Source organism: Hippopotamus amphibius, chromosome 3 (genome assembly GCF_030028045.1).
Source record: "Hippopotamus amphibius kiboko isolate mHipAmp2 chromosome 3, mHipAmp2.hap2, whole genome shotgun sequence".
Taxonomy (NCBI): domain Eukaryota; kingdom Metazoa; phylum Chordata; class Mammalia; order Artiodactyla; family Hippopotamidae; genus Hippopotamus; species Hippopotamus amphibius.
In genome coordinates, this window is record NC_080188.1 from 133,243,250 (window position 1) to 133,263,213 (window position 19,964).

At 41.7% G+C, this 19,964-nt stretch overlaps 1 protein-coding gene across 5 annotated transcripts; it reads left to right on the forward strand.

The window, feature by feature from the left end:
- The first annotated feature begins 8,335 nt into the window (after window positions 1-8,335).
- FCRLA (Fc receptor like A) lies at window positions 8,336-14,937 on the forward strand. Of its 5 annotated transcripts, none has more exons than XM_057728395.1 (6): window positions 8,336-8,462; window positions 11,518-11,535; window positions 12,180-12,332; window positions 12,653-12,919; window positions 13,361-13,645; window positions 14,492-14,937. In XM_057728395.1, the coding sequence occupies exons 1-6, from the start codon at window positions 8,384-8,386 to the stop codon at window positions 14,791-14,793; spliced, it is 1,104 nt and encodes a 367-aa protein (XP_057584378.1). In that variant the 5' UTR covers window positions 8,336-8,383; the 3' UTR covers window positions 14,794-14,937. The 5 variants fall into 5 exon arrangements, with proteins under 5 accessions (XP_057584378.1, XP_057584380.1, XP_057584381.1 ...); XM_057728397.1 differs by having other exon boundaries at window positions 12,695-12,919; XM_057728398.1 differs by having other exon boundaries at window positions 12,764-12,919.
- Window positions 14,938-19,964: the final 5,027 nt, after the last annotated feature.

The following is a 19,964-nucleotide window of genomic DNA, read 5'->3' on the forward strand; positions in this document are numbered from 1 at the left end:
GCCAGAAATCAGGTTGAAGGAATAGCCCCGAGCACTATCTTCCAGAAATATGTGAGTTTTCTTTATGAAAATGAAGTCCACCTGGCAGAGGGTGATTTTCCTCATACTTCTAGTCTCCTGGAGGTAAGTAATTGGCTTTATTTGGGAACTGGGAACTGCTCCCTGGAAGAGAAACAATAGGGTGAGAGTTCTCATGCATCGGACGGAGAGCTCAGAGCATCTTTGTACACGCTTTCTGAATGTGTGTTCTAAAACTAACTGTAGGTGAAACAGGCATCCGAAGAGCGGCATGTCAATTCATATCTGTTATGTCCGGAGACTCCCAGCTTCTACCTGAGCAACCCGAAACTGGACCTGAGTGTATTCTTTCTTTTTTCCTCCCCCCCCTTCCCTTTTTGCCTTGTTTCATCTCAGTCTCATTTCCCCCCTCCCTTCCTTTGTTCCTTCTTCCTCTTGGAAGAAATATAAAAACAAGCCAAGTCAAGATGTGAGGAATAACTTTGTGTACTGCAATACATTTTCAAATCTTAGGACTAAGACAGGTGGCATCACTATAGATCTTATAGATTTGCAAACAGTCATATAAGCATGCAATAGCCACAGCGCTGATATACACAGCAAAAGAATAATAAAACATCATGCCAATAAATTTGACAACTTAGACAAAACGGACAAATTCCTTGATATACACAAGCTATTCGAGTTTATTCAAGGAGAAATAGATAACCTCAATAGCCCTATATCTATTAAAGAAATTGAATTTATTATCAAAACTTTCCCACATAAAAACCTCGAGTTTCAGATGGCTTCACTGGTGAATTCTAACAAACATTTAAGAAATAAATAATACAGACTCTACACAAAGTCTTCCAGAAAATAAGAGGAAAGAGCACTTCTCAACTCAGACATCCAGGCAAAGACATTATAAGAAAAGAAACCTAGAGACCAATATTTCTCAAGAACATAGATGCGAAAATATTAAACCAAATTTTAGCGGGCCCAAAAGTATAAAAAAAGATAAGACATCTTGACCAATGCAAGGTTGGTTTTATATTTGAAAACCAGTTAATGTAATTCACTGTATTAATAGAGCAAAAATAATGATTATTGCAACAGATGTAGAAAAAGCATTTGACAGAATTCAACACCCTTTAATTATTTTTTAAAAATAATAAGTAGGGAAGATGCCTTAGAGGACTGGGACAGGGAGGGTGGGGGGGACTCGAGGGAGGGTGGGGGGGGAGTCAAGGGAGGGAGGGAATATGGGGATATGTGTATAAAACAGATGATTGAACTTGGTGTACCCCCCCAAAAAATAATAAATAAATAAATAAAATTAAAAATAATAAGTAGGAACAGAAGGAAACTTCCTTAACCTGATAAAGGGCATATATAAAAAACCTACATCTAACATCACTAAAAATGAAAGACCGCTTGCTCTCCCCGCCAAGATCAGAAGCAAGGTGAAGGTCTGCTCTCACCACTCTGATTCAGTGTAGCGCTGGAAGTTCTAGCTAGTGAAATAAGGCAATAAAAGAAAAATTTTAAATGCACAGATGGAAAGGAAGAAATAAAATTTTCTGTGTTTGAAAATGACCCAAGGAATTCCCTGGTGGTCCAGTGGTTAGGACTCTGTGCTCTCAACTGCCGAGGTCCCGGGTTCAATCCCTGGTCGCGGAACTAGAAACAAAGAAAAGAAAAGAAAAGAAAAAAGAAAAGAAAAAAAGAAAAGAAAAGAAAATGAGACAATGGTCCATGTAGAAAATCCCAAAGAATCTGTGTTATATTTTAAAACTCCTGGGACTTCCCTGGTGGCCCAGTGGTTAAGAATCTGCCTTCCAAAGCAGAGGACAGGGTTTGATCCCTGGTCGGGAACTAAGATCCCACGTGCCACGGGGCAACCAAGACTGTGTGCTTTAGAGCCTGTGTGCCACAACTTGAGAGGAGCCCATGCGCTGCAACTAAAAGCCTGCAACTAAGACCTGATGCAGCCAAATAAATAAATAAATAAATATTAATAATAATAATAATTAAAAAAATAAAACTCCTATAAATGAATGAGTTCAGCAAGGTTACAAAGCCAATATACAAAACTGTTAGTATTTCTATACACTAACAATGAACAATCAGAAATTTGTTTTTTAAAGTACCATTTACAATAGCACGAAGAATATGACATATTTAGGAATACATTTGACAAAAGATGTGCAAGATATATATATTAAAAACTGCTAAGAGAAATTCAGGAAGACTTAAATGGAGAGCATGTTGTATTTGTGGAACAGAAAACTTGGAATTGTGAAGATCTCAATTCTCTACAAATTGATCTATGGAATCAAAGTCCCAGCAGGCTTTTTTTTTTTTCTTTTTCTTTTTAAGAACTTTTATTGACATACAATTGACATACAATAAACCACATATATCCAAAGTGTACAATTTGATTTTTTTTTCTTATTAGGAATGTATATATAGCAATCCCAATCTCCCAATTCATCCCACCCCAACCCCCCTCACTTTCCCCACTTGCTGCCCATATGTTTGTTCTCCACATCTGTGTCTCTATCTCTGCCTTGCAAACCAGTTGATTTGTACCATTTTTCTATATTCCGCATATATGTGTTAATATACAATATTTGTTTTTCTCTTTCTGACCCACTTCACTCTGTATGATAGTCTCTAGGTCCACCCATGTCTCTACAAATGTCCCAATTTCTTTCCTTTTTACAGCTGAGTAATATTCCATTGTATATATGTACCACATCTTCGTTATCCATTCCTCTGCTGATGGACATTTAGGTTGCTTCCATGACCTGGCTATAGTAAATAGTGCTGCAATGAACATTGGAGTGCATGTGTCTTTTTGAATTATGGTGTTCTCTAAGCATATGCCCAGTAATGGGGTTGCTGGGTCATATGGTAATTCTATTTTTAGTTTTTCAAGGAACCTCCATAACTGTTCTCCATAGTGGCTGTATCAGTTTACATTGCCACCAACAGTGCAAGAGCTTTCCCTTTTCTCCACACCCTCTCCAGCATTTACTGTTTGTTGATTTTCTGATGATGCCCATTCTAATCAGTGTGAGGTGATACCTCATTGTAGCTTTGATTTGCATTTCTCTAATAATTGGTGATGTTGAGCAGATTTTCGTGTGCTTCTTGGCCATCTGTGTGTCTTCTTTGGAGAAATGCCTATTTAGGTCTTCTGCCCATTTTTTGATTGGGTTTTTGTGTTTTTGATAGTGAGCTGGATGAACTGTCTATATATTTTGGAGATTAATCCTTTGATTCATTGGCAAATATTTTCTCCCATTCTGAGGGCTGTCTTTTCGTCTTGCTTATAGTTTCCTTTCCAGCAGGCTTTTTTTTAAAAAAGAAGTTGACGTATTATTTCTAAATTCTAGATGCAAGTGTAACAATATTTGCATGGAAATGCAAAATTTATATGAAATAGTTTTTGAAATTTTGAAAAAGGAGAACAAAGTTAAAGAGAGTTCAGACATATAATCACAAACATGTGACCAGTTTGTTTTTTTTAAATAAATAAATTTATTTATTTATTTACTTATTGGCTGCATTGGGTCTTCGTTGCTGCACACAGGCTTTCTTTAGTTGCAGTGAACAGGGGCTACTCTTCATTGTGGTGCGCAGGCTGCTCATTGCAGTGGCTTCTTTTGTTGCAGAGCACAGGCCCTAGGTGCATGGGCTTCAATAGTTGCAGCACATGAACTCAATAGTTGTGGCTCATGGGCTCAATAGTTGTGGCTCACGGGCCCTAGAGCGCAGGCTTAATAGTTGTGACACACAGGTTTACTACATTGGCAGGCGGATTCTTAACCACTGAGCCACCTAGGAAGTCCTGGCCAGTTTATTTTTGATAAAGATGCCAAGGCAATTCAATAAGGAAAATATAGTCTTTTCAACAAATGATGCTGGAACAGCTGATAGCCATTTGTAAAAATTAAACCTCAGCCCTTAACTCACACTATATATAAACATTTACTTAAAATGGATCATAAAAACAAACTCATGATTACCAAAGGGGAAATGTGTGTGTGTGTTGGGGGAGGGATAAATCAGGAGCCTGAGATTAACATACGCACACTACTACATATAAGATAGATAACCAGCAAGGACCTACTGTATAGCACAGGGAACTCCACTCAATATTCTGTGGTAACCTATATGAGAGAAGAATCTGAAAAAGAATGACTATATGTATAACTGAATAATTTTGCTGTACACCTGAAACTAACACAACATTGTAAATTGACTATAATCCAATAACATTTTTAAAAAAGCATTAAAAAATAGATCCTATATCTAAATGTAAGAGCTAAGCCTATAAAGCTTCTAGACGAAAAAAACAGAAAATCTTAATGACCTTAGGTTTGGCAGAGATTTATTAAATAGGATTAAAAAACAATCTCTAAAAAGAAAAAAATTAATCTATAAAAGAAAAACTGATAAACTGGACTTCATAAAAATTTTAAATGTTTGCTTTTTAAAAGACATTGAGTGGTGATCATTTTGTAGCACATAGAAACATCGAATCACTACTTGTGCACTTGGAACTAACGTAGTATCTAGGTCAATTATACTTCAATAATAAAAATAAAGAAAAATGTGAAAAAAAAGAAATACTGGACCTCACATAAACAAACAAAAACCCTACAAACACACACATGCAAATTAACTTGGATGATATCTCGCCCCACCAAAAAAAGAAGATGATAAGAGAATAAAATGACAAGTCAGATTGGGAGAAAATATTTTTAAAAATTGCCTGACGAAGGACATACATCTAGAATAAAAAAGCCCAAAGTCTTACAACTCAATAATAAGAAAACAAAAAATCCAGCTTTGAAACATGGGCAAAACATTTGAATTAATGCTTCATAAAAGAATATAGACAGTAAGTAAATACACAAAAAGATGCTCCACATCATTAGTACATGGATGTTTATAGCAGCTTCATTGATAACTGCCAATCCTTGGAAGCATCCAAGATGTCCTTCAGTAGGTGAATGGAGGAATAAACTGTGGCGTATCTAGACAATGGAATCTTATTTAGGGCTAAAAAGAAATCAGCTGTCAAGCCATGAAAAGACATAGAGGAAATTTAAATGCATATTGCTAAGTGAAAGACTCCAACCTGGAAGTGTTACACAGTGTATAATTCCAACTATGTGACATTCTGTAAAAGGCAAAACTATGGAGGCAGTAAAAAGATTAGCGGTTTCCAGGGGACAGGGAAGTGGATGGATGAATAGGCAGAGCACAGAGGATTTGTAGGGCAGTGAAAATACTCTGTATGATACTATGAGGATGGATACATTTGTCCAAACCCATAGAATGTACAACACCAAGAATGCACCCTAGTGTAACTGTGGACTTTGTGTGATTATGATGTGTTGCATTTATCAGTTTTAAAGAATGTACCAACCCTGGTGGGGTATGGCAATACTGAGGGAAGCTGTGCCTGTATAGGGGCAGGAGAGATATGGGAGCTCTCTGTACTTTCGCCTCAATTTTGCTGTGAATCTAAAACTACTCTTAAAAAGTAGTTTTTAAACATGAAACACACACACACACACACACACATACCTGACCCGAAGGGTGCCAGAAAAGGAATTAAGAACTTTTTGTCCAAGCCCAGCACAAGGCTAATAAAGAAATTCACAGAAAAAAAAGAAGAAAGTCTCCGAACCAAAAATACAATATTATTCAATTTTCTAAAAGTTTAAGGTGGAAAATTATTACAACTATAAAATAAAGGTAGTGAAATTTTGCTGTACATCAGAAAATGAACATAACATTGTAAATCAACTATACTTCAACTCAGAAAATAAAATTTTAAAAGCAAAAATAAATAAATAAAATTAAATTAAAATTAAAGAAAATTAAGGGAGCGATATATAGAAGATCAGGGTTGTGGTTGATTGTCACAGGGAAGGAAGAGGATGAAATCAGAAGGGACCCACACAGTACTTCAAAGATAACAGTAATACTCTATTTCCTCAACTGGGCGAGGGTGCAAAAGCCAGCACTGCATCATTGTTCTTTATACATTCACATCTTTTATAAATAGTTTTAATCTACTCAATTAAAAATAAACATAAACATCAGCCCACTTGTGACAAGCCAGGAGCAGTTGGTGATGATATCACACGTCTAATTGATATTGGGATGGGATGAGGACAGGGACTTGCCCCACTGCCCTGTGAAAAATTCTGGGGGGGATCTTGATGGCAGAACTAACTCAATGAACTGAGGTTGGTCTTCAAAAGCACACAACAGGCCCAATGTTGCTCTTTTCCCAGTGACTCACGCCTCTTCTAAATAGCTCATGGATCAGGCTTCAAGTGAATGAAACTTTCCAGAGGCTTGGTAGAAATTTCAGAGTAAAGAACATGATAGCTTCATCCCATATGTTCAGAGACCTTCTTGCTTTCCATATTGAGAATGGGATCAAGTGACAGTTAATGCAGACGGTACGTATAGATGAGGGTCTTTATCCAGGTACGACTCAGTGGTAAGGGCAGTTAAGGAGAAGGGGTGGCATGAGAAGGAAAAGACTTCTGGACTTAGTCTGGAAGCCCCTTCAAGACATAACTCTAAGAGTCTGTATTTTAAGGCGTGTTAGGGGTGGAGGTCCATCTAAACATTTCATTTTCTTAATTTTCGTGAAGGCTGGCCTTCTCTTCCTCTTCTGAGGTTGCTGGCTCTTTCATATCACGTCACCTGCCAGGCTTACTGCCTCACTGCCTCCCCCCACGCCCATGTTCACCCCCTCCCCCTTCCCACCAGATTCCCTGGGGCCACCTGCTCAAAAACATTTGTCTCTCAGATAATGGAAAATTTATTCTCGCTTCTTATTTTAGATTAAGTATCCGCTCTCTCATGCCTCCGTTGCTGATCTGTCTGTTCTGACATGTGGTTTTTGCACAGTTGAAGGGTCACGCTGGCCCTCCTTCTGCCTTCAAGCAGGACAGCCTTCCTCCATTTCTGATGGCTCGTTTCATCCCCAAGTAACCAACTAAGGGCCCGGTGGGTGTTATGATGGGGAGGGGAGCGGAGTGTGGTCCCTGTGGCAAGAGGCATGAGCCCTGTCATTGAGGAGACCTCAGTCGAACAGCAAACATTCGGAGGCAGGGACAGTGGTTCCCAGAAAGCCCCATGGAGCTGAAGAGAGATGCTGTTGCCTCCATGTTGCCCCCATTCCTGACTGGCTTAGGTTTCTCAAGCTATCAGATGCCTCTGTCTCTAATTTCTTCAGGAACAGTGGCTTGTGCTTTGTCCATGAGCCTGAACCAGGACAAAGCACTGGGCTTACTGCTAGGTCCTCTGGAAGTAGACTTTCTTTTTTCCTCTGCTGTTTCCCAGGGGACTCTCTCTGCCTTTTACTCAGATTTCCACTGAGACTGAATAGCCTTAGTCGTACTGTAGAAACAGAGAGCTGAGGCGTGAGTCTAGAAAAATTTATGTACAAATTTGTGTGGGCTTTGGATGGTAGGCTTATACCAGGGGACTATTCTGATATTAATTTGGTGCCATTACCAATCTTCTTCCCCCTTTTGTCCTTCTCCGGTCTGGTTACTAGAAACATGTAAGGCTTGGGGCAGGACAGGGCAGGACGCTTGAATTCTCACCTTGCTCTCCCTGTGACTTTCTGGGTAGACTTCAAGCAACTTCCTGCCTCCTGTCCCCAGTTATTTCATCAGTAAAATGGATGATTGTTGCATTAACCTTTCCCAGAGTTTGTGAAGGCTGGTGGGATATCAGACAATTATGTGCTTGAAAGGTCTCTGAACACTATGGGGAAGTTTTTGAACAGTTGAGAGGGCTATCATTTCATCCACAACCCTAAGGGTGCCAGTGATGCTGGAACCAGCCTGGTCAATCTGAATGATGGAAGCCGATTGCAAAATTGAAAATAGGCCCCAGGGACTTCCCTGGTGGCCCAGTGCTTAAGTATCCAACTTTCAGTGCAGGGGATGTGGGTTTGATCCCTGGTCTTCCAATGCAAGGGACATGGGTTCAATCCCCGGTTGGGGGAAACTAAGATCCCACATCCCCCCTGGGTCATCTAAGCCTCTGTGCTGCAACTACTGAGCTCACGAGCTCTGGAGCCCCTGCGCAATAACTAGAGAGATGCCCACGTGCTGCAACCAAGAGCCTTAGCACCTCAGCGAAAGATCCCGCATGCTGCAACTAAGACCCAAGGCAGCCAAAAATAATAAATCAATAAATATTTTTAAAAAAATCGTCCCCAGATGCAAGGAGATCAGACAGTTAGACTTACTTCCTCTTTTCTAATTTGAGAGGTTTCATGTTGAAGAAAATCAGTGTGTTAGAAGCTGCAGGAGACCTAAACACAGTCACCATGAAGCTGGGCTATGTGCTCATGGCTGGGGCCTTCTACTTTTCTCCGGCTATGCTCTGGGCAGCACAGATGCTACTGGGTAAGTAAAATCTTTGAATGTGTGGAAATGGAGATATTCCTGACTTTGGAGGAAGGACCCAAAGGAAAGAAGCGTGGACTAACTTCAGCCCTCCAATGAAGCCATGTTCAGGTGGCATAAGAAGGATAGTATAAGAAATTTTGGTGTGCAGGACTGAATGGCTCTTTCTGAATATAAAAATCTTCAAACTTTTTCCATCCTAAAAGTCCCCTTGACTATGATGCCCTCCGTAGCTACCATCTTAATTCTTTTCTTCTTTTTCTCAAGTAAATTTCTTGAAAGAGTATTCTGTACTGGCTTTCACCATTTCCCCACTTTTCACTCACTCCTCAATGCTTGCAGTCTGGCTTCCACTGGAATCTGTTTTGGCCAGGGTGCAACGACCTCTATATTGATACTGTACACTTTTAAAATCTTATCCTGCTGGACTTCTCTGCTGCATTGGGCACCGGTGATCACTTATTCTTCGTCGGCAATCACTACTCCCCGGGCTTCTCCTTGTACTCCATGTATCTCTCTTGGTCCCTTTGGTGGCTTCTCTTCTCTGTCTCCTAAAGACTGGTGTTTTCTGCAGTTGCATCCTTGCCTCCCTACTTTTTAATATACAGTCTGCTTAGTGAGTTTATTTGTCTGCATGATTTTTACCACTACAACTGTATAATTAAGAGTTCTGAATCATATCTCCAACCCTAATTATGCTTTTGAGTTTCAAACATTAAGCTTTGCACAAGACATAGCTAGCTGCATGTTTAAAGGTTTTCTTAGCACAATATGACCAGAGCCCTGTCCTCTTGATCCCTCCCTCTCCTAATTTCATCTCTTTTTTTTTTTTGTCCATGCCATGTGGCTTGTGGGCTTGTAGGATCTCAGTTCCCTGAACAGGGATTGAATCCCAGGCCATGGCAGTGAAGGCCTAGACTCCTAACCACTAGGCCACCAAGGAATTCCCCTAATTTCACCTTTCACTATTTCTGATCTCAGTTAATGATATCTATCCAGACGTCCCAGCAAAAAACTTGGGAGACAACCTAGAGTCCACCTTCTCCTTCATCCTCTACACATGATCAATTATCAAGTTTGGCAATGTCTACCTTCTAAGTTAGTCTTAGAGTCTGTCTCTTCCCTGAAACATAACTAATGATATCCTAGGACAAGCCCTCACCATTTCTGTCTTGGGCAAGTCCATCTACTTCCTAACTAATGTTAATATCTCAGCCTTGTGTTCTTGAAATAAATTCTTCACTCTGCACCTAGAGGGAGTTCTAAAATTCAAGTCTGCTAGCCTAAGCTTCTTATCATGGCATTCTTATCAAGGCATTCCACCATATTTTGACCCCTTTTAAAACTCTTCAGCCTCTTCTTTCTCCCTTTGAGCCTTGCAATTTATTCTCTAATAAATCCCAGCCTGCTTGTATTCACACACCAGACTCTTACCTATCTCCAAAGCTTTGCTCATTCTGAAACCTCTGCCTGAAATGAGCTCTCCCCATTGCTCCCTATTCCTCTCTCGCTTACAAACTTCTGGGCGTCCCTAAAGACTCAGCTTAGGTGGCATCTTTACCAGGAAACCTTCCCTGAACCCCCCTCTCTGCTTTGATGGCTGCTTGTGATAATTCTTTCTTATTACTTTCTTCCTTGTGTTGAAATAATCTCTTCATATGCCTGTGCCATCCACTGAACTGAGAGTTATTTGTAGGGAGGGACAATGCCTTTTTGTTTGTTTTTTAACTTTGTCTTATTTATCTTTGAATTCTCAGCACCTGCATTATCCCTGTATAATAGTTGTTTTATTGAATTGTTTTATTGAATTCATAGAAACAGGACTAGGTGACTGTATTAAGATACAGCAGCGGTATTATGGTGAGAACTCCAGACATGGAATCAGGTGCTCTGGTTTCAAGCCCCTCTTCTTTTACTCACTAGCTCTATAGCACTTTGGAAAAGTCACTTTTCATATTTCTGAATCCCGTTTTCCTAGCCATAAAATGAGAATAATTATACCTACCATATAGTTTATTGAGTGAAAGTGCCTGATAGCCCAACAATATTTTATTTTACAGAAAGAGAGGAGGCTGAGTCCAGTTGAGTGACAGTAGAGGAACTGAAAGGGGTGGCAAAGTGGTGAAGGGAGCTTAGAGAGGAACTAAAGAAAGCACCTGGTACTGATGTAATGAGAATTAGGAAGTAGAGAGGGGTCTTGCTAAAGGAAGTTACAAGGTCAATGAAGAGTACTGTGCCTTTGGCAGTGGAAGGGAACAAAAGCAGCTAGGGTAGGAGAGGACAGAGTGAAGAATTGTGTACCTGTGTATGGCCATGGGGCCAAAAGAGGGGGAGAGGCATCAAGAGGGACAAGAAGCAGTCATGGAGATGGGAGAAATTTACCTTGCCCAGGTCATCCATGGAACTAAGAGAGAGGTTGAGGAGATGTGGTGAGAAATCTGTAATTCTAAGTGTCAACCCCCAAGCGAAGAAAAAATTGTTCCATAGTTACCAGTACAAACTGGGAATAGAGGGTCAGGGGAGAGAGAAAGACATTGGATGGGCTCTACCATAGCCAGGGAAAGTTCAAGGGACAGAGGACATTAAGGTGGAGCTGGCTGAAAAAGGAAGACCTGAAAGGGGGAGCAAGGAAGAAGTTACTAAAAGCTAGTTGGTAGGTAGCATATTCAAGGATGAAGAGCCAAGTGAATTTGGGAAAATGAAAACATGAAAGAAAGCCCCCAAGGAGGGTCTGAGGACTAAAGTAGATCATGTCTGAACAATGAAGTAAAAAGATCACTGATTTTGGACTCAAGACTATGCTCCCTACTCTCTTTTTAAATTCAGGTAAAAGAATTGGCTTTTCTAAACCTGTTCATTTTAAGATCTATAAAATGGGGTTGAAATCACACACCTAGCAATCTTGTAAGATTTGTGTGATAAGGTGTGAACGTGCCTGGCGAAGTGTGGCATGTGGTAATCACCCAAGTGTTAGAATCTGATCATCTCCCTTTCTCTCTTGTGCCTGCCTGCTCTGGGGTCCTCGTTGTCTTTGGCCTCTGGTTTCCTGCACCAGCAGCTGGATGTCATGCTGGTGAGTTCACCATTCTCTCCCCCACCCCCTTCCTCAAACCACAGTCCATTCACTGACAGCACCTGGAAGCCAGAGAATCAAGCAATCCTATCCCTCTGAGAGATGCATATGGGTCTCTTGGAAATAATGTTTTAATATCTTCCCATTCTACTTTTTGAAAAATTAATTAATTTTTAATTACCTTTATTTATTTATTTTTGGCTGCATTGGGTCTTCGTTGCTGCAAGCGGGCTTTCTCTAGTTGTGATGAGCGGGGGCTACTCTTCCTTGCAGTGCTTGGGCTTATTGCTGTGGCTTCTCTTGTTGCAGAGCACAGGCTCTAGGCACGTGGGCTTCAGTAGCTGTGGCACTCGGGCTCAGTAGTTGTGGCACACAGGCTCTAGAGCACAGGCTCGGTAGTTGTGGTACACTGGCTTAGTTGCTCCGCGGCATGTGGAACCTTCCTGCAGCAGGGCTCGAACCCGTGTCCCCTGCATTGGCAGGCAGATTCTTGACCACTGCGCCACCAGGGAAGTCTCCATTCTACTTTTAAAAACATAATTCCCTGAGGGGAGGGAGGAACCCTTGTGGAGAGCAATTTCCTGTCCTCTTCCTCCAAGTCACAGCATCATTTTCTGGTTCTTTTTGGACCATACCCTCCTCAGCTGCCAGTTTTGAGGCGCTCCAGTGCGAAAGGCCCCTCAGCACCCAGAAGAGCAGCTGCCACACTGAGGATGGCTTGACGGGTCCAAGGGAAGTGGACTTCGAGATCAAGGGCTACACTTTCAGTGAACCCTTCCATCTGATTGTGTCCTACGGTGAGGTCCCGGGAAGGACTGACCAGTGCAGGCCAGCTCTTTCTCGCATTTCCCAAAGCTCTCCTTTCAGCCCCACAACCCACTCATGAAGGTACCTCCAGGAAACTGGCCGTGGGATGAGATACCATCTGCCCCATCTTCAGCCCAAGAAGCTAGGGTGCCCTCTGTGCTAGGCCCTAGAGAAGTTGTTCCGTACTCCCAAGCAGGGGTGAAAGTTACCTGGCCCTTTAGAGAAAGATTAGAGGGTCTGTTGTGGGCAGCACTGAGGGAGCTCCCAAGGAAGGCAGTGGGTCATACTCAGCTCTTGCTTTGGACCACAGACTGGTTAATCCTCCAAAGTCCAACCAGGCCTATATTCGAAGGAGACCCTATGGTTCTGCGCTGCCAGGCCTGGCAAGACTGGCCACTGACTCGGATCACCTTCTACCGAGATGGCGCAGCCCTGGGTCCCCCTGGACCTGACAAGGAATTCTTCATTGCTGTGGCGCAAAAGGCAGACAGCGGCCACTACCACTGCAGTGCTACCTTCAGGAGCCCTGGTCCTGGAAGCCCAGAAACAGCATCTCCCGCGGCTATCACAGTTCAAGGTAAGAGCTAGAGGCAGTTGCGGAGAGACAGAGGGACAAAAAATGTCTTTCATTGGAGATGGCACGTTCACTGGAGGGCTAAGGAGTAGGTTGCTGGCAAATGCCCAAATTGGGCTTCAAAAGTGACAGCATCTTTTCAAGTCATTTAGCCAAACTCCAAGTTCCGCGTGTTTCCGACTGCTCCGTCCTACAATTCTGTGCTTCACAGTGTTCACTGATGGGGCATCTGGATTACTGTCAGACTTGCCCACCTCTACATCTTTTCTAGTCCTGTCTATTGAAGAGAGAGAGGACTTGAAAGGTTCAAGTGGAGCTTTCCTAAAAGAACTCCTTCCCGATAGACATAGGGGAAGGAAAGTGTGACTGGGGTTCTTTGCCTGTCGTGGGTCCACCTGAACGTAGGACGGCTGAGCTCTCCTTTCTCACCTGTCTCTCCCCCAGAACTGTTTCGAGCCCCAGTTCTCAGAGCCACACCCTCGGCTGAGCCCCAAGAGGGGAGCCCGGTGACCCTGAGCTGTCAGACAAAGCTGCCCCTGCAGAGGTCAGCTGCCCGCCTCCTCTTCTCCTTCTACAAGGACAGCAGGACAGTGCGCAGCAAGGGCCCCTCCTCAGAATTCCAGATCCCCTCCACTTCAGAGGCGCACTCAGGGTCCTACTGGTGTGAAGCAGCCACTGAGGACAACCAAGTTTGGAAACAGAGCGCCAAACTGGAAATCAGGGTGCAGGGTGAGTTAGTGTGTATATGTCTGATGTGTGTGAAAAGGTGGGGGTGGGAGGGGTGGGAGGGATAGGACAGCTGGGTCCATGAGCTAGCGTTCAGTGTAAGCAGGTTAGGAAAGGACAAATAGGAGGCAGGACCAATCAGGCAGAGTCCCTGGTGATGGAAGAAAGCACGAATATGAAACTCCTCCCTCTGACCATGGTGTATACCTCACCAAACCAAGACCTGAGCCAGCTCTTCAGCTGCTGCCCTGTAGACTTTACACTCCCTGCATGAACTCTGAGCATTTGTAGGAATATAGTATCTAGAGTGAGGATGAAGTAGTCTGGAGTTTATATTCATTTCTGGCAGTCTCCATTAAGAAGGCTGCATTTGACCTGAAATATAGCCAGAGGAGGTGTCCAGCGTAGTGAGGGCGCTTTGAGTCCTGTTGTAAGCAAAATAATGGGAGGAATGGGAGATATTCTTCCTGAGGAGGAGGTGACTCAAGGGGCCAGCAGAGGTGTCCTCAAACCACTGAAGGCTGGCACGAGGAAAATGAATTACACTAATGTCATATACAATAAGAGGCTGATGTAGGACCAGTTACAACCTGCATGTTGTAAGGAACTGGATAGACAGAAGAGGAACTGGCTAATACCCACAGCCCTCTAATGATGAGGCCTCATTGCAGAAGATTTTCAACCAGGAGTATCTAAGCTTCAGATTCAAATTTGGACCATAGTCCTCAAGTTTCTGCTGCCATCAAGCCCCATGGCTATTTTCAGAGAATAAGAAAGACTGACCAGGAACATGAGGGTAGGGCCAGAGTCAGATTTCACTCTTGTCTGTGTCTCCTACCCATAATCCAGGTCCCTCCAGCTCTGCTGCACCCCCCACCTTGAATCCAGCTCCTCAGAAATCAGCTGCTCCAGAAACTACTTCTACAGAGCCCCCTGGGCCTCCGCCTCCACTGCCCACCCCTTCTTCTAAGGATCCAGGCTCCTCCTCTCCTCTGAGGTTCCCAGATCCCCATCTGCATCACCAGATGGGTGTTCTCCTCAAACACATCCAGGATGTGAGGGCCCTCCTTGGTCACCTGGTCATGGAGCTGAGGGACTTGTCTGGCCACCTGAAGCTCGAGACCACGAAGGGTCACGACAAATATGAGTAATCAGCTCACCTGCCACTCTGCTCAGCTGCCCCCAACAAATCCAGCTCTTTCCATTTTTCCTCTTTCTGTCTTATACTTATGCATAAATAGTTTTACAGGTTGCCCAGTGTTTTGTTAGAGTAACAGGGGTAGGTGGGTATAAATAAATTTGTACAAAGTGATAATTGGAGTTTAGCTATAATTGTGTATTCTCTCTTAACATGACAACATAATCCTGCTCTATCTAGACCAGACATTGCCTTCTGTTGCCCAGACCAGAATCTGGTGATTGAAAGAGAAGCAATGGGATAGATTTAATGCAGCCGTCTCAATCAAGGGCCATCCCTCCCCACCCTAGAGGACATTTGGCAATGTCTGGAGACATGTTTGGTTGTCACATTGTGGGGAGGGTGTGCTACTGGGGTCTACTGAGTAGAAGCCAGGGATGCTGCTAAACATCCTATAATACACAGAACGGCCTTACACAACAAAGGATTATCGGGTCCAAAATGTCAGTAGTGCTGAGGCTGGGAAACCCCAGCCTAACGGAGGTGTTGGACTCTGGGATGGACCTTTTCTTCTTCTACTTATTTTCTCCTTCTGGACTTATTCAGCAAATATTAATTACATGCTGGTATTTTGTTGGCCTCTGCTACATGCCTAAGTTGATGCTATGTTAAGTATACTCATAAGACAGTGTCTCTGTCTATAAAGGGTTTACAATTTGGGATGGAGGGGCAATGATACTTCTACCCATTAAACAATTAATGCAGGGTATATAAAAACTCTCCATAGGATCCTACTGGACTCAGAAACATGCAATCAAGTATAACAATGCCAGAGCAGCAATTATTTGTTTTAATCCATCTCTGAAATGTTTTTCTTTAAAAATATACATAAAACTATTTTGGTACCATAGTAATACTTTTTTTCTATGCTTGGACTGCTATTGTACATCCTCAGCCAATGAGAGCTAGCCTGCCAGATTCTACAGTAACCTTTGGTCAATGAATTAGCACACCATTTTATGACCTCAGCCAATGAGCATTCTACCATGTTATCATAGGTTGCGCAGTATGAGGTTATCCAGTGTACTTTTCCTTTGTGCCACTTATTCTATGTGTAGTTTGGACCCACTATGATTTACAAAATATGTATATGTGATCCTTCCAGACATACCACAAAGAAACAAAGGAATAGAATCATGGTGGATGTTAAAATTCGAGTTTTATGGTGGTTCCTAGCTCCCTCTAAAATGCCAGGTTTATGGTGGTTCCTAACACCTTTATGTGGAAAGATCAGAAAGCAACTGGAAATTGGTAAAAAATCCACAAATATTACTGTAGCATGAGAGGATTGATTAACAACTTTATGAATGGGAGTTGCAAGAAATGATGACCAGAGATATGTCATTTGTGGGATGACCAGAGTGGAAGCTCAATTGCCAATTGACCATTTTGGACCTCCAAAGATACTATGTTATAACCATTCTACATGAAATGGATTTCAGCTAGTGGTACCATGTTCATGAATGCATCCTGTAAGCTCATGCTAAATAAGGAAGTCGTGTACAGACAATAAACGCTATCAGAGATCAAGGAAGGAAGAAATGGGTACAGCTGGTCAAGTGTCTCATTTCTGCACTCCTCATCCACGTGTCTGTGTGGACCTCTATCATCACACTGGATTTTAATTTTTTACTATCTTATTTCTGTTCACTAGAGGGTGAGCTCTTTAAGAACTCCTTGAGCTCTCTGTTCTACATTGACTCATTGGTATCTAGTTTAATGAGGCATATTTAAACTCTCAGTAAATTTTGTTTCATTGAATTGAATTGGATCAGCATAGTAAGACAAGGCATCATAAAAAAGATGGAAATTAAGCTGAACCTCAAAGGATGAGTGGTATGTCTGGCATCAGCAAAATCTCCAGATTCTCCCCAGGCAACCCACATTAGGTCAAGAACTTGGAAACCTCAGAGAATCTGCTATCATCAGGGATAGGGAAGGCAAGAACAGAACTGAAAGAATGAGAGAGTGAGACAGAGAGAGACACAGAGACAGAGAGAGCTTTTACCTGTCTCCATCTGTCTGTCTAGACTGGAGAAGTTGGAGAGGGGGTAAGAAAGAGCAATTGTTATCCTAGATTGGGTTTATGGCCTGTGCAGTTTAGGATTCTGTAACCCACAGAGGTCCTTATGCAGCTACGCTGGATGTTATCGCTGAAATAAACATTAGATACCAAGCACATCTATTACCTTGTAAAGTCCAATACTTGCATACCCTATAACCCAGAATTCCATGCCTGGGTATATATACCGAATACACGTATACCAGAAGACAAGTACAATAAAGTTCACAATAGCACTATTCGTAAAATCGAAACTTTGGAGTCAATTCAGTTGTCCAACAGAAAAATGGATAAGTTGTGCTGTCTTCACAGAAGAGAATATGACAGTAGAATAAATGAACCGTATCTACAATGCAGCAACAAAAGAATATCAGGAATGTTAGCGTTCAGTGAAAAAAGCAAGTCGCAGAAGACCACATGGTGTGATGCCCTTTATACAAAGGAATATATTGTGTAGCCACTCACTCACACACCTGCAAACCTTTTTAAAAAGGCGCAAAAATGGAAACAGTAAGATCAGAATAGTGGTTATCTCTGAGAGACTAATGGGAGAGACCATCGGGGAGGAGCACATACGTAGATGTAAATAATTAATTTTTAAAATCTTCTTGGAATGGAAATTTAGGCCTCCTTAAATACACACACACACACACACACACACACACACACGCATATATATATATGACTCATTCAGCACTTTCCATCACACAAGTGTTAGCCATCAAGGAGCTGGATTCACTTCTGATGAAGAAGTGAAGACAGGGGTGCATTCATGGCTCGCAGCTTAGCCTAAAAACATTTTTTAATGAGGGCATATGAAAGCTGGTTGACCAGTGGACAAAGTGTATTGAAAAGCAAGGAGATTATGCCGAAAAATGATGTATTTGTCTTTTCTAAAAGTTAATTAAAATAAATTTTACAGCTAGAGTGCAGATTATTTTTGACTCACCCCCCTGTGCGTGTGTGTGTGTGTGTGTGTGTGTGTGTGTGTGACTAAATCATCTTCAAATTCCTTTATGTTTCCTGCCTTTGTTTTCTCTTAGAGGTCATAAGAAGCCACGCTTATTACCTACAGCATGAAGTAGTTCTTTCCTTTACTGATCCCCAAGTAACCCCAACTTGGGGAATGTCCCCAGTATACTCTTAGTATTGCTGGATTTGGTGAACATTTTTTTGTTGACCCTAAAGACATGACTGTAGATGTTTCACACATTTTCCTGGCCAGACAAGACAGCTGATTTTTGCCAGTATGGAAGCACCTTCATTTAATTTGACATTTATGTGCAAAGTACTATGCAAGCTGCTATAAGAATAAAAGAATAAATTTGACATGATCTCTGCTCTCAAAGGAGAGTTCAACAGAAGTTCATGAAGAAAATCTGCCCTCATATAAATTTCTAGTTGCATTTTAAGAGCCTTTCCGTATAATTGTGGATATTCTTCTTGGATGCTATATGACAACTCGACAAAGGGTAATTTCTTTTTCTTTTTTTTAATTAATTAATTAATTTTTAATTTCAGGCTGTGCTGGATCTTTGTTGCTGTGCAGGGCTTTCTCTAGTTGCAGCGAGCTGGGGCTACTCTTCATTGCTGCTCCTCAATGCAATGGCTTCTCTTGTTGTGGAGCACAGGTTCTAGGCACATGAGCTTCAGTAGTTGTGGCACACAGGCTCAGTAGTTGTGGCTCACAGGCTTAGCTGCTCCACGGCATGTGGGATCTTCCTGGAGAAGGGCTTGACCCCGTGTCCCCTGCATTGGCAGACAGACTCTCAACCACTGCGCCACCAGGGAAATCCCGGGGTAGTTTCTTAAACATGAGTTTCATTATGGAATCTCTGTTACATTAAAATTCATTGGTCCTTCTTGTACTTTAAATGGATCTTTCACCCATGCATTGGTTAGTTGAAAATATTTGTTCACAAAGTTATACAGATCTTTCAAATGTTGATACCGTCTCATCATACACAATATTTTAAAAATCAAATTTATCACCACCAATATCATCACAAAAGTCTTTACTGGGAAGCTGTCAAGCTCATGATAATGAATACAAGTTTTTCCAAAATTCTAATTTTCATTTGAAATCTTGAATTTCAACACTGGCAATAATTACTGTCAGATGTTTTCCTTGAAGTGACAGACCCACTTGGTTCATTTTTGAGAAAATGTCTGAGAAATACCCAAGTCTGAATGACCACAGTTTTTCAGTCATTCTTTCAATTAAGAATGATATTCCAAGAAAAAGTGTAGCTGGTTCAGCTCAGAACTCAGTTGTGTAAGAGCTTTCCCTGAAGACAGCCATTGTATTTCAGTATGGAACAGAAGTACATACTTCCTATTTTGTCACACAGAATATTAAAAAGCTGTATACCTTGAGCTCAAAATTTAATAAAATGAATTTTTAAAATTGTTTCATCAAGGTCTTGCTTTGTTTTTGTTTTCTTACTGTGAGTGCATAACACAATGGTGAAAAATACAGTTTGGTGGCACTGCCTTAAATTGAGCTTTGGAGCTAGCAGTTTTATCCCCTACTGCTTTATGCCATCAATGCAAGTGTCAACCGAGTGAAAAAGGCAAATAACCTCTGGTATTATTATAAACATAGTCTTGACTTTGCAGACCTTTTAAAGGGTCATTGGAACTCGCAGGTATCTACAGACCAAAGTGAGAATTACTGAATTAGATCATTTTTAAAGCCCATCCTGACACTACCCTCAGAAATCCCAATATTTATGCATTTCTGAAGAGAAGAATCTATTTATTTCTCTGCTCCTAAGTCGGTTCTCTAGGTATAATAAAATAATTTTGACCTCAACTTCAGGTCAACTATTTTAATGCTTTTAATTGGATGCTTTTTAAAAGTCTAAGTTGGTTATACCGCATGTTTCTTTATTCCCTTGCACATCTGTGAGAAGAAACAACACCTGCACAGCAATGGAAATAATCAACAAAGTGAAATGGGAGAAAATATTTGCAAACCCTATATCTGAGAAGGGTTTAATATCCAAAATGTATAAGAAACTCAAACAACTTAATAGCAAAAAAACAAGTAATCTGATTTA

Excerpts from the sequence above, each read along its gene's own strand:
- FCRLA (XM_057728395.1), top strand. The coding sequence starts at position 8,384 with ATGAAGCTGGGCTATGTGCTCATGGCTGGGGCCTTCTACTTTTCTCCG. Across the intron at positions 12,333-12,652 it reads CCATCTGATTGTGTCCTACG|ACTGGTTAATCCTCCAAAGT; the intron begins GTGAGGTCCCGG and ends TTTGGACCACAG. Across the intron at positions 12,920-13,360 it reads CGCGGCTATCACAGTTCAAG|AACTGTTTCGAGCCCCAGTT; the intron begins GTAAGAGCTAGA and ends TCTCTCCCCCAG.